This window comes from Nelusetta ayraudi, unplaced genomic scaffold, assembly GCF_046127955.1.
Source record: "Nelusetta ayraudi isolate G7.1 ecotype Tasmania unplaced genomic scaffold, CSIRO-AGI_Nayr_v1 ptg000135l, whole genome shotgun sequence".
Lineage (NCBI taxonomy): Eukaryota > Metazoa > Chordata > Actinopteri > Tetraodontiformes > Monacanthidae > Nelusetta > Nelusetta ayraudi.
This window is the reverse complement of record NW_027466185.1, coordinates 22,738,645-22,752,686: the sequence shown is the minus strand read 5'-3', so window position 1 is coordinate 22,752,686 and position 14,042 is coordinate 22,738,645. Positions and strand designations below refer to the sequence as shown.

Below are 14,042 nucleotides of genomic sequence, written 5' to 3'. Positions count from 1 at the left end.
GCCGTAATTCTCGTAAAATCTCGCCCTGCAAGAATTCTCGGAATTCTGGCGGGACTAACTTTTCGTAAAATCTCATTCCACGAGATTTATGAGAATTACTTTTGCTTTTGTTTGTTTGTTTGTTTGTTTATTTGCTGTCAAGAATGGTTGTTATATTTTTCTCTTTCAATACTTGCAAAAAATATTTAGTCTCCTCCTCCGTCCACACATAACGCACCATTTTCACTTGAAGTCAACTGGTCACGTGATCCCGTACGTCACGTCCGGTGACGTGTAAATGCGGTGACATGGAAATAAAAAGTGCTTCCATGATACTGTTGCGAAATACCTCTATGTCGATACGTCTGAAAAACCACCTCATGAGAGCGTCTAAATCTTTTAGCGGTATTTGAGAAGTTTAGGCGTTTCCATGACCAGTTTTTTCTTTCGATATTTTGGTTTTGCGCAATTCCAGGAGTAATGGAAACACAGTCGGCACACTACAATAGGCAGTGAAATATCGGCCGTCGCTGCACGCCACGCTGCTTCTTACGTGCCACGTTGGTGGTTTGCGTCGCCCTTGACCTTTTCTGTTTCCTCGCTCCTCATAAACCACTGACGGGCCTCAAGTGTCCCCTCCACATGTGGGTTCAACCGAAGAGTTCGTCTTCAGTTGTCAGATTGCGCGCTTTGAAAAGAAGTTCGGATTTTTAGATTTTAAAAGGAATTCTGGAAACCCAGCCGTTCGTGGTACAAGACAGTGAGCAAAACCTGTAAGAGAAAAACAAAGAAACCTATGATTCTCCTGTCACAGAAGCACATGTTTGTTATGCTACATATAGCATAGCCACAATGCATTTAAATAACTTTAATGTGTGTTCCTGTAAAAATATGGGGTGGGATGTTTTCCAGAACTGCACTTCTTAAGGACCCATATGATGTAAAATTCATTTAGCTGGCTCATTAACAATATATGGCTTTGGTCTGTAAATAAATCCCCCAGAAATGAGAAGAGTCTCTGTTTTTCGTTTTGCTGGCAGTGCTATTCAGAAACGATGTGCTGCGATGCCAGTTTTATTTATTCAACTCCTTGTGACATCACAGAGGGCTCAGCCGCCTCATTAATACCTCTCCTATCTGAGTGACAGCAGCCAGGTGATGGCCCCTCATCTCTGAGACAACCTTCTTTTGGTCCCTTCTCAAACATCCAGCCAAGGTCCAACAACAAGCGTCACTTTTAACAGGAAGCAGGAATTGCGTGGCTCTTCCTGTGCAAAAGGAAGGAAAATGTATAAATAAACCCACAAATTTCTCAAGATCTGTAACATTTGATGGATAATTGACTGTGCAAACGCTGCTCCGCCGGGTCCGGGCTGAAAAGGAAAAGGCTCAGTGAAAGAGTTTATTGTAGAACCTTTAAATAAGAAAATCCTGAGATCATTATTTTAAGGCTCAGCGTAAAATTGCCACGTTTAAAGAGGCAAGGTCGGGTCAGACCGGGTGCATTTCTCACAGAAGCTTGCGCGGCCTTCTCTAAATGCGCTCGCGAGACGACGCGCCACTTTAAGTGTGCAGCTTTTTAATACTCGGCACATTGCTTCATTTTTTTCCATTCCCCCCACAGTGTTGTCAGAGTCTAACTGCCTGCTCGGCTCGAAATGAACCTTCCGAGACGCCTCTTTGCACTCAAGGCTAGCGAGTGAATGATCAAAGAGGCCTCGGCCTTGCAGAGTGTACTCCTCCCGCCTGTGATTAAGTGTCTTGTGCCCCCATGCCTCGCGCCGGCTTCCCTCCGGTCCACCTCCTCCACTTTTGAGGATGAAGCGGTAATAATTGGGAAAGGAAAACAGGCGGAGGAAAAGCTTGTTTCTACCTTTAAAGAATAGAGAAAGAAACTGAGGTCAGCTCAGGGAAGGGAGGTGAAAATGAGAGGTGGTGCTTCAGCGAGGGGAATGATGGAATGCCGGGGCGGTGTGATTATATTCGGAGCAAATGAGGCGGAGGGCAGAGTGGCAGGGCCCTCACCTCTCCTTGAACTCTGTCCTTGCACCTTCGGGGCCCTGCGTTCGGTGAGCCTTGCGGGCCCCCTCCTGTGCTAGTCACCCGACCGTAATGATTCATCATTGATCCGTGACAGGGCGACTTCTCTTGTCACTTAAAGCCACTTACGGCCTGGATTCGTGCAGCTGTACTCGCGTCCTCTTCCCTTCTTCCCCCCCCCTCCCTCTCTCCAGATCCGGAGGATGTTATCAAGTCCCGACACGCCCCAGACTGTCACAGCTTTACATTTATCATTACCGCTCCTCTGCTGGCCACAAGCCTCTGAGCGAGTCTTTGTTTTTTTTTTTTATGCGCAGAAACGTGGAAACGGTCGGGATCGACGTAAAAAGAGGCTCACGCACACCTGGACTTGGCAGGCGGCACAATAAGTTGATTTATCGGTGGTAGATTTAAACGTTATTGTTCCTGTCGTTTTCTTGTAAATCATCATTTTCAGCTCACCTCTTACCCCCCCGCCCCCCCCGCCCCCACCCCTCCTCCCCACCCTACCCCCATTCCTTTCGAAACACATAATGATGCATTTTCCCGGAGAGCTCTTCATGCAGTCAAAGGATCAGTTCAAAGTCAGCCAGAGCTGCAGCTGTCAACTGTCTTCTTCAGTTGAGTTGAATTGACAAAACAATTTGAAAAAAAGCGTCAAAGAAATGATAAACAATTCATCCTTCCAGAACCAGTTGAAACGCGTATAAAAGCAAGAGGCTGGAAACGTATATGTGTATATCTGTATAGATATGACAATAACAATATTAGCATCTAAAAAACAAAATCCAAGGGCGGTAGCAGGTAGGGTGAATGGCGGTTTTAACTTCGAACTGTAGATTCAACAACAACAACACGGAGAACGTTGCTGCGCTCGAGCCCACGTCGGTGAGTGTTTATAATTTACCAAACCGTGCGGTCTTGAGGTTGGAAAAAGTGAAGTGGGACGAATTCCTCGTGCCCGTCATTAACGTCGCCGACACGATGATACACTCCATCACTTTTCCATTACACCTCCCTGCTTTCACTATCAATTACCGGCCCGGCCGCAAATCACGGCGATGCGGCGCATACTGATCCCTCTCCCCGAGCCTTGACGAAGATTGAGGTCTAATTGTGCGCGCCGTCAGCAGGGAGGATAAAGCTCGGAGACTGTGAGGGGGGGGGGTGGTGGAAAAAAAAAAAACTTGGGCCGAAATCAATGCCTTAACTAACGTGGCTGCTGAATAATTAATGGGGACTGTGTAATGGGATCCCGAGTGTTTATTTCACCTCCACTGCGACGTCTCGCCGCTCGGGCTGCTGGAGTCATTGGAGCCGGTGGAGTAATAAAGAAAAGGAATGTGTCAAAAAGAAAAAACACACACACTCGCTAGCGTCCACAGGCGGTGTAGCTTACCTTAATTATATGGCGGAAAGACTGCTGAAACAGTAAAACTCAGACGAAATGCTGTAAACAAGGAGGAGCCCGTCGCTGTTCCCCCCCCCCCCGCTTTCAACAAAAACATCGAATAAACTTCAAGAATTTTAGCATTTCAAGGCGTTCGGGGAGAAAACCCGGCCAGCCCCCGATTTTGGCAGCGCTAGCTCCAGCCTGCGCCGCTTTACCTGAGTGACAAGCTAACGCTTGGGAAGGCAGTCGCTCTCTGAATTATGAAAACTGCTCCTTGCCTTATTAACAATTCATGCCTTTGTATCCAAAACGTCGCCCCGTCTTCACTTCTCGGAGGTTTTGATCGCGTGCGTGTGATCAGCGCAGCCGGGCGGTTTGGTGACTCAGTCTGAGTGCATCTCGAGGATAACAAAAAAGGAATGTAGGATATGAAGAGATCATAGTAAAATCAATGTTTAAAGTTTTTTTTGCGCCATCAAATCTGTGTTTTTTAAGTAAGAGAAAAATGGGGAAATCTTGGTTTGAAGGCATCAGAAGGTTCTGAATCCTTAACTCCTGACGAAAATGACTGCACAAGTGCTTGTTTAGACCTGGAGAATGAATGCAGTCATGCACGCCTTGATACACACGGACATAACACCGCTCAACTGCGCGTCGCCTCCATCATGGAAATCAAACCAGCTCGCGGCTCAAAATCCTCAACCGTCCCCACCTCGGATTTCTCGGAGGGATCAGGGCCGGCGTTGTTGTTGCTCGCAATGGCTGTTTGTGTTATTGCGAGCGGAGAAGGCGGGCATCGCTTCTGCTGGAGACGAGCCAGAAACTTGTGGTGGTGGGGCGGACGGGAGGTTTGAGGTAGTCAGAGGGAGGGAGAGTGCGGCCAGGTGAGACCTGAAAGCTGCCTTTGTGTGGCAGCTGGCAGCGCGAACACTGGCCTTCACTGTGAAGCGGTGTCACGCACACGCGCGCAAACACACACACGCACACACTTGAGTACACTGTACAACCTGGGGGTTTGGAGGGTGGGGTGGGGGGAAGCGGGGTAGGTGTTTGCCACAAATATGCGGCTGAAAAACCGTTACTGGTTTGCCCGTGTCGTTTAAAAAAAAACAACAACAAAAAAACCATCAAACCTTTCTTTCTTCAAGGTTAACGGACGTTTCCGAGCCACAAAGTGAGCCTGTTTTGCTCCCCCCTTTCCCGTATCTGCTTTTCGTGGGTGTCGGGCGCTCTCTCTTATTTTCTCCGCGAGCCTCCTCTGCACATATTTGGCCTCGGCGCAACTGGAGCTTGAAGAGCCATGATATTATCTGGTCCTGCTCCTCCGTGCAGCACAGGTTGGCCACTATCGGAACAGACCCTTCCAGCAGTCGGTGCACAAATGAGGCTGTAATCATCCGTCCTCCTCCCCAGGAATGTGCTAACCGGGAACGGAGTCGATGGGGATTTTATTAATAGGAGGATTTTTCGGTGAGGCCGAGCGGGCAGTGTCGGGAAGATTACTTTGGAAATGTGATAGGGTAACAATTACAAGTTACCCTATTGAAAATGCATCAGTATAACTATTTCAATTACTTTACCAAAGCAATGTAACCAATTACATTTGATCACTTTTCTAAATTTTGAACAAATGTTTAGAGCCGGCAGTGCAAAGCTTCCAGCAGTGCTCAAAGCAGCAACAAATAAAACCAAGGGCAAACTTCAGTCCCTCTTTTTTACTGTGAGATCATTCTGAGATACAAAATCAGGGCAGCATAACCGAGTGTCTTTTAAATCTGCAAAATCAATCACATTTTTGCAAAGATATGCCTGCTGAACCAAGCATTTAACATTTCATTTAGCACTCAATGAACCCCATTGAAAATTCCAAAAACAATCGTAAAACTAGAGATATCGCTCAATAAAACTGTGGACACTTTGTATCAAGACGATGCCAGATCAGCATCTAACTTATAACTGTAAAAGCAATTTGGTAAAATAATAATAAAAAAAGCAAATCAGAGCCTTCGCTGCCTATGATACTTGAAACAGAAGAGAGGCAGAGGAAGGCAATTCAACTGGCAAGCGAGCAGTAGCGTGCTGCAAATCCGAACTTGACAGGAATCAGAAGCATCAGAATACTATCAAACTGTCATCTGTGGAGGGAAACAGAAAAGGACGGTGTTCGTGCCAAGCCAGAGCACGAGAAAACCACTGAAAATGATTTAACCTGTTGCCCAGCCTTTTTTTTGTTTGTAAAAATTGGTAAAACTTTTGTAACTTGAAAAATTGTAACCATGAATGATTCCGCAAGTAACCGGAATTTAATTATACTTTCATTTTGTAATCAAATTCAGACGTTAAATGTTACTCGTTTCTCCTCAACTGTGGCTCTGAATGACCGACCGGACATTTAAACACTGCTGAAGTTTGGGGTTGTCCAAAACTGGGAAAAAGAAAACCAACAGTTGTCCGCACCGGACCCCTCCAAACCCCCAACCAAAAAAAAATAAATAAAAAAATGCAGCCTCTTGGCACCCGATGAGACGGACGGCTGGTGACTAATCGCTGTGACTGTGCTGATCCGTATTCCTTGTTTGTTTGCTTCCACCTCCCAGGAGGGGCCCCCGCCGACAGGAGGAGTCGCGCCAGGCACCATGAGGCAGCGAGCCATCGGGCCCGCGAGCGTGGAGAAATCACCTTTCATCGCGGCGGGCTGGACGGAGAGGAGACGCACGCGGACGGAGCGACGGAGGCCGAACTACTGAGTACCACAGAACGAGGAGCTAAATGGGGAGGGCCGAGAGGAGAGAGTGAGCAGAGAGCGGGGGCAAGTCGGTAACTCGCATCTCGTCGTCCCTGAGTCCCTGAGAGGCAGCGATGTCCTTCTTACCGCCGCCGCTGCTGGAAGCTCCTTGTTAGGAAATCGGACATCGGTCCTCGACGCCCCTGTGAGGCCACCGAGCTGAGGGGCAGAGAGGAGGAGGAGAAGAGGGGGAGAGGGGAGGGAGGGAAGTGGGGAAAAACAGGACCAGAGAGAGCTGAAGGAAGGAGGAGACTGTGACGGGCCCCCATGCAGGCGCGTAAGAAGTATGTCCTCCTGGGCTTGTGCGCGTGCTGCTGGCTGCTCCTCTTCTACTGGGGCGGCGGGGTCCAGCTGCGCCTGCTGGGCGCGCTGACGCGGCAGCGCAGCGAGGTGTTGCGCCCGTGGCCCAACTGGACCGACCGGGCCTTCCTGCCCCGGTACGCCCACCTGGACGAGCTGCAGACGGAGCCAGCGGGCGCGGCCGCCGAGACGTGGCGCCAGCGGCGGCAGGCGTGGTCGGCCGTCTACCGGGACGGCCGCTGCCGCATGGACACCTGCTTTGACTTTGCGCGCTGCCGGCGGCGGGGCCGCGATGGCTTCCGCGTCTACGTGTACCCGCCGGAGAAGGGCGACCGCGTGTCGGAGAGCTACCGCAAGATCCTGACGTCCATTGCCGAGTCGCGCTACCACACGTCGGACCCGCGCGAGGCCTGCCTCTTCGTGCTGGGCATCGACACGCTGGACCGCGACCAGCTGTCGGGCCAGTTCGTGCCCAACGTGGACGAGCGCATCCGCGGCTACCCGCTGTGGAACGACGGGCGCAACCACCTGATCTTCAACCTGTACTCGGGCACGTGGCCCAACTACACGGAGGACCTGGGCTTCGACATCGGCCAGGCCATGCTGGCCAAGGCCAGCCTCAACACGGAGCACTTCCGGCCGGGCTTCGACGTCTCCATCCCGCTCTTCTCCAAGGAGCACCCGCAGAAGGGTGGCGAGCGGGGCTGGCTGGTGAGGAGCACCACGCCGCCGCGCCGGAAGTACCTGCTCATGTTCAAGGGGAAGCGCTACCTGACGGGCATCGGCTCCGACACCCGCAACGCCCTGCACCACATCCACAACGGCAAGGACATCGTGTCGCTGACCACATGCCGCCACGGGAAGGACTGGGAGAAGCACAAGGACGCCCGCTGCGACCACGACAACCTGGAGTATGAGAGGTAAAGGGGTGGGCGGGGCTTGCGCTGCCGAGTTGAGCTGTTCTCTTTGGCAGGAAACAAACAATGTTGTTGGCAAATTGTGCAAGTTGGCCTCACTGATCCTTTAGAGCAGTGGAAACACTGCTTTCGATAAACCACCGTCGTGGGTTGGAGTGTCCCACTGGTTAATCACATATATTTAGACTTTCTTCCAGTTGCTTTTTCAAAATCAGAATTCTTTTCACAAGTTCAACAGTGGTTTGAATTTGTAAAGGCTGACGTTGTTCTCCTCTTGTTTTGCACAGTGTTAACGAATTAAGTGGAATAACACGTTTGACAAAAATTCAAATAAATAAATGGGCCCAGAGTAATTAATTATAACTGAAAGCGGTGAAATTGAAATTAGGCAAAACAAAAGGTCAGTCAATGAAGAGGCGCCGGGTGGAAGTGATGATTCTTTATTTTTAAGCAGCCAGGAAACGTTTTTGCCTTTTTCCTGTTCCACACAAGAGACACGGTTTTATAGTGTATGTATATATATATATATATATATATATGTATATATACACATGCAAATGTTCTTTTGTTCCAGTTTAATTTAATTTAAGACTCCTTCTGTGGTTGTTGCACAGTTTGTTTGTTGTTAGTGCTGCAACAGCGGTGTTTCCCAATTTGACATCGACAAAGTATCCATCTATCTATCTATCTATCATCCATCTATCATCTATCTATCTATCTATCTATCTATCTATCTATCTATCTATCTATCTATCTATCTATCTATCTATCTGAGTTTGGAGTGTATTGATGAGACACCATATAGGGTGTAGTGGTGAAAAAAAGGAAGATTGTACTCTAATTTATTTTTAAAACCAAAGGTTTGTTTAGCATGTGACCTTTGAATGAGGTTCTGAACCGGATTGTACCGGGCCAGACAGCACATATTTCTTCTTTGGCTGTTTGTGCAGCGCAGGCTTTTTTTGCAGAGTGATTTCGATTTTTTTTTTGAAGTTTACGGGCACAATTGAGGGGATAAAAGCCTTGGGAAACGCCCATCTGGCTGGATTAGGTTTTGCAACTGTGGCAGGCATATTTCGCCCTCTCGAGCTCAGACGGCGATGCACAAACTAAAGACATGTGAGAGGATTTGTTCTGGTCAAAAACAAATACATATTATAATTTTTCTTTTTTTTTTAGCAAAAGTCGTGTGCTAGGTTCAAAGGAAGTGGGAAACGATCCACTTTCCCCCCTTAAGTCTGTCGGCCTCTGCATTTGAAAGTTTGTCCAAGAGCCGATAAACTTAATGAGTTTTCTGACGCTCGACTGAGCAGAAATAGGGCGCATTCATGTTCGCCTTTCGTACGCGGCCATTATCTCCAATCATTCTTTACAGTCATAATCCCACAGTTGAGATACACCGAACCGCACGGTTCCATAACACAGCCCCTCTGTTTCCCTCCTGCATGCTTAACTCACCCTCGGCAATAAAAGCCTGCTGAGGCTGAAGTGCTGACAGAGCCGCTCATTATGCAGAGATACCACGAGCGGCGCGGTGTGATGGTGCATAACATCTACGGATGGGAGGGAGGGGGTGGATTTCAGTGTGATTGGGGGAGGGAAAGCAGTGTGGGAATGGACACAAAACTGTTTATTCAACAGTCTCTCCGGTTGTAAATCAAAAGAATGATTTGTTTGAGCTGGTGAGAATGTAAATTTGTTCCGAAAGAAAGCTTGAGTGATGAAAGATGTGTCGCAGATCACAGACGCTGCGTTTCACTCGGTAGTTGTTTTCCAGGTAGGGAGAGCGTTATCATGCAAATCCACACGACTAAGGTCTCCTAACCATAACGCGTGTCACCGGTCCGGCAGTTGACGTCGAAAACAATTTTCCAGAGTTGCACAACGCAAATCCGTCGAGACCTTGACGGCCCAGAAATGAAAGAAAAATCCCTTTTTGGAACCCAGTTCTGGAAATCAGATCTTTGTAATGTCACAGGAGAATGGACTGGTGTTTTCCTTTTGATGTACATTATATAAAGATATGTTTTACTTACGTTAGCAGTATCATAATTCATTGTGGAGTCCTGCCCCACTGACATCGACGATAAAAGACAAAAGCAAGAATGGTAAATATGTCTAATTTAGGCTCTTTAATGAAAACCGCCATGGTGCGTTTTTCTTTTCCCAGAGCCAGTCAAAATAAACAGCAACAGCTCGAGACTAAACACTCCTCTTGACGGCGGTGAAACTTTACCCGCTCCGTTCTATTTCTGAAGTAACAACAAAAGAAAAACCAATCTCATTGCACAACAGTGATATAAGCGTGATTATGAAGGGGAAGTCAAAAAGTAAAGTTTTAAGGATTCAAAGTTGAGCGAGACGGATCAGATCGCGAGCTCATGTTTTTCCTTGCGCGAGTCGTTTTCATCCAGCCGAGCTTCGCTACAGCGTAGGCTGGCCTTCCAAAAAAAAAAAAAGAACCAGAAACACAATTTATTGTGGCGTTTGCACGGGGCAGAGTGTGAGTAGCACCATCCAAGTGTGTCAGTATCCTCAGTTGTGAGTAGATCCATTGAGCTTCACAAAAAATTTAAAAAAAAAACCCTCCTCTGTCTGTTCCTCCCCTCTTGTGGTTACCTTCAGCTCCAATCTGAAGGCCGCTCTGTGCGCAGCTTTTTTCCCTCTCTGAATAAATGAAAGAGACACATCGAAATGAACACCCAAAGCAAACAGTTTTAGACTTAAAAGCCATTCAGCAGCCGATCCGAGCGCGCCGCTTCCTGCTGCGGCCCGCGAGCTGCTGAACATCCACCCCGACCCCCCCCCCCCCCCCCCCCACGCCCCACTCCGGCGCCTGTTTACGTTGGGCCGGTCCGGCTGAGCGACGGAGCCACTCGGCGCCGCTGTGAATGCGCTCATTTGTTCCTCGCGGGTCCCGCTCCTCAAAACGCCCCCGGGGTGGGCAGCGGCCGCTGTGAGCTCGGAGTGGGGTGGGGGGGAGTGGCGGTGGGGGGCGGGGTGGGAAAGGGCGGTATTCTGCTGCGGATTGGGACGCGGCCGCTGCTCCGACGGGTGTGAGGGTGTGAATGGGAAGAGGCAAAGTGAGAGACATCTGTCGTTTTGCAAGGAAAAAAACCTACAAAGGGGGGGGGGGAGTGGGTGATTTTTTTCCCCCCTCTTCTTCCCCTCCCCTCCCTCCCTCTCTCCCTCCCACCTCGGTCTCTTACTGCGTCTGCCCTCATGCAGTGTTTTCGCCAGTGTGCGTTGAGGAAAGACTTGCATTAGTCATTTTCTGGAAAGGTGATTTGAAACAACCTGAATCCAATTAGCGACAAAGTATGCTAAAATATTTCGTGGATCGGGTTCGTCGAATTGACTTATCAACCTGCGTTGCCGGAGGACAGCAAGTCTTCACCAATGTTAATATTAATCCTGAACCTATATGCACTTGTTTCCACTGCCGCGTTGTCAGAGTTGGTGTTACATTAAATTTCTTTTTTGAGTGTCTTGTTTACACCAAGAACAAAATCCAGACCAATCATCAAGTCAGAAATATATTATACACATATTAATGCATTTTTTAAAAATACGCACTGTACTACCACAATTAACAAAGATATGACTGTGATAAAAAAAAAAAAATGATAAAGACGCTGTAGTGTGGAAGTGAAAGGCCTTTTGTCAAATTATCCCCCCCCCCCCCCGCTGAAGGGGGGTGGGCACGGCCACCACTGGCCACCACGAAGCTCCGCCCCTGTCTGCCCATAACCATCAGTTTAACATGCTGCCACTAGATTCATGCCATGTTGTCTTGGTCTGAGAACACGAGGACAGGGCGTGTACTAACTTCACACAACTCACTCAATACTGGCCAGTAATCTCTGAAATCCTCTCTCCGTTCCTCTGCCGCTTCCTGCAGCTAAGTAGAGTTGTCCTATGGTGTAACTACGCTTTACATGGCCTCATTCATTAGCGTCAAACCGCTTCATGGAAACGCGGCTCCCGTGATTTTTTTCTTTATTTTGTTTTTTTTTTAGACAAAAATATAAAATCTTTTGCAATAAATGAATTTGACATTTACCAGGAAGCAGGAATAAGGAAGAGAGCCAAGAAACGTATAGCCTGTTGTCCTTAGAAGTAAAGAAGCAAGTGCAGAGACAAGCAGCTGTTGCATTCACTCTATATTCTTCTGTCTTCAGTCACTTTCCCTCTTCTTCTCTCCGCACCAGCCAATAACAACAGCCCTCTGAATAATTGCCCACCTGGTCCTTCCTTAAAAAGAAGGACCTCTGTGTGGGACTGTCACTTCTTTACTTATACAGTAAGCCAGAGATTTCCTGGTGCATGTGTGTGTGTGTGTGTGCGTTTTGAGCCGGTGCCACGGTTGAAGAGATTCTTAGTAGGTGGTTCAGGGTTAATGAGCAGCATGCATCTGGTACGCCGGCAGATTAGCCCCGAGGGACCCGGACAACACGGCCACCGGGGGACAGCAGGGCACGTGGAGGAGGGGGCAGAGAGGATAAGGGAGGGGGGAGGAGGGGGGTGGGGGGGGCACTCATGACAATGTCATCGGTGAGAAAGCCAAAGAGAAGGAGTTTTTAAAAGTCATCTTTTGGTTTGCTACTTTGTTAATGGTGTTTTTCTCTGACGTAAGACTTTTTATTATATGGATGTTATGGTCCTCGGCTATAAAAGGACCACCGCCACTCAGACTGCTACCGCGATGAGGACTGCAACTAAAAACAATCATAAATAACAACTCTTATATAAGATAAGATAAGCTTTCATAATACTAGGAGGAACAAATTGCATTATAGTTTATATCAAAATTTAATCTAGAAAGTATTGAATTATTGTCAGCCATTTCTAGGAATACTATTATTATTATCAATATATGAGAGATGATGATGATGATATTGTTTTTATTATTATTATTATTATTATTATTATTATTATTATTATTATTATTATTATTATTATTATTATTATTATGTCCTATATAAGATAAGGGTGGATGGATGGATCATTACAGACAAATGAGTGAACATTGCAGGATCTCGCTGTGTAGACTGTTGTAACCTTAATTCCAGATTTTTTTTTTTTAAATCTCTTTATTTTATTTTATTTTATTTCCTCCCATTTTATTTTTTTTTTTACCACCAATACAAAGCAGTGTGAGACCAGTGTTTTGCTCAGGGTGGCGTGGACCCCGTGGAGAAAGTCTGCCGGTTGCAGGTTGAAGATGCCTTCGGCCGAGACAGTCTTCACTAAAGGCTGCAGTGTCAAGCCGCTCCTCCCTCCTCAATAATGCATGATACATATGTTTCTCAGGCTGAAGCTCCGAACCGCGGCACGCGGCACGCTTCTCTTAGGTTCCCCCGAAAAGGCGATAAGAGATGAGCCTGCGAACTTGGAGTACAATGCCTTTCGCCTGCAGTTTCAGTCGACGCAGTCGCACCCTTTTTAAGGTATTAATGTTCCATAAAAGGGAATCTCATTAAAATCAGCCATAGGGTTAAAAAAAAAAAAAGAATAAATGCGAACAGGAACAGAATGTGCCTGAAAATGAGTTGTGCCCCCCTCCTCTCTCTCTTTAAAGATAGCGCTCCATTGAATTATTGTGCGAGCGAGACAGTGTGTGCATGGATTATGGATGATTGCAGCGCGGGGGGGGGGGGGGGGGCACAGAGCGAAGTAGAGCTGAGACAAGTTTGGAGGTAGGACACAGCGGTACCCAAGGCGATGAGAGCAGCAAGAAAGAAAGGAAAGGGGAAGAGGAGGATGTTGTGAGATAAATATTACAAAAACACGGAGTCAGCGGCAGGATGGGGGATGGCACCGAGGGCGACTTGTGGGGCGAGGGGGGTGTGAGACGGGTCAGGGGGAGGGTGGCGGCAAAATGAGGGAGAAAGACGGCGGAAAAAGTGTGAAAAAACCGGAGGGAGGGGGGAAGCTGTTGCGCAGCCTAATGGCCTAGTTTCCCCCCTCGCTTTGGAGAATTCTCCAAGAAAGGGAAGAGAAACGTGCATTGTACAGTGAATGTAAATGAGCAGGAGGGTGACAAATAGAGAGGAGGTGGCGTGGGGGGGGAGGGGGAGGGGCGGTCGTTTAGGAGAGACAAAAGGTAACACCGGAAGACACAGAGTTCCCGGCTTCCTTTCCTGGAAAAACTAAAATGGGAAAAGTCGCGGGACGGATGAGGAGGACAAACGTGTCGTAATGGCAAAACGTTGTACCTCTCTGCGTCTCCAACGATGGCCGTGGCCCCGGTGTGCTGATGGGTCATTATTCATGACCCCCACCCCCCCCACCCCCTCCGCTGGAGCAGCCCAAGGTTGAAAGAGAGTGAGCAGTCAGACTTTAAAAGGCGGTGCAGCGCTCCAGGACGGACACGGCATACTAATGGAAGCGAGCACAAGTACGACGGCCCCGGCCCGGTTCCTTAATTGCGTGACGGCTTTGACGGCTAGCAGTGTTTTTTTTTCTTCACGGAAATGCCTCGTAAATGCGGCCGGCTGACAGGAAATTTGCAGACTTTGAGCGCTGGGAGTGCTGCTCCATGAGAGAAGGAAAAAAAAGATTTGAATTGAACGTGTCGGAGGAGAGAACAAAAAAAGTGGCATTGTTATCTTCGTGCACAATTGAA

The 14,042-nt window shown here is 48.1% G+C and overlaps 1 protein-coding gene across 1 annotated transcript in view; it reads left to right on the top strand.

Annotated features, from left to right (window-relative positions):
- ext1c (exostoses (multiple) 1c) overlaps positions 1-14,042 on the top strand; it is an 86,750-nt gene that overhangs the window by 5,258 nt on the left and 67,450 nt on the right. The window contains exon 2 of the mRNA XM_076051610.1: positions 6,010-7,417. Within this exon, the coding sequence (XP_075907725.1) occupies positions 6,465-7,417 (953 nt within the window). The 5' untranslated portion in view covers positions 6,010-6,464. The remainder of the gene's footprint in view (positions 1-6,009; positions 7,418-14,042) is intronic.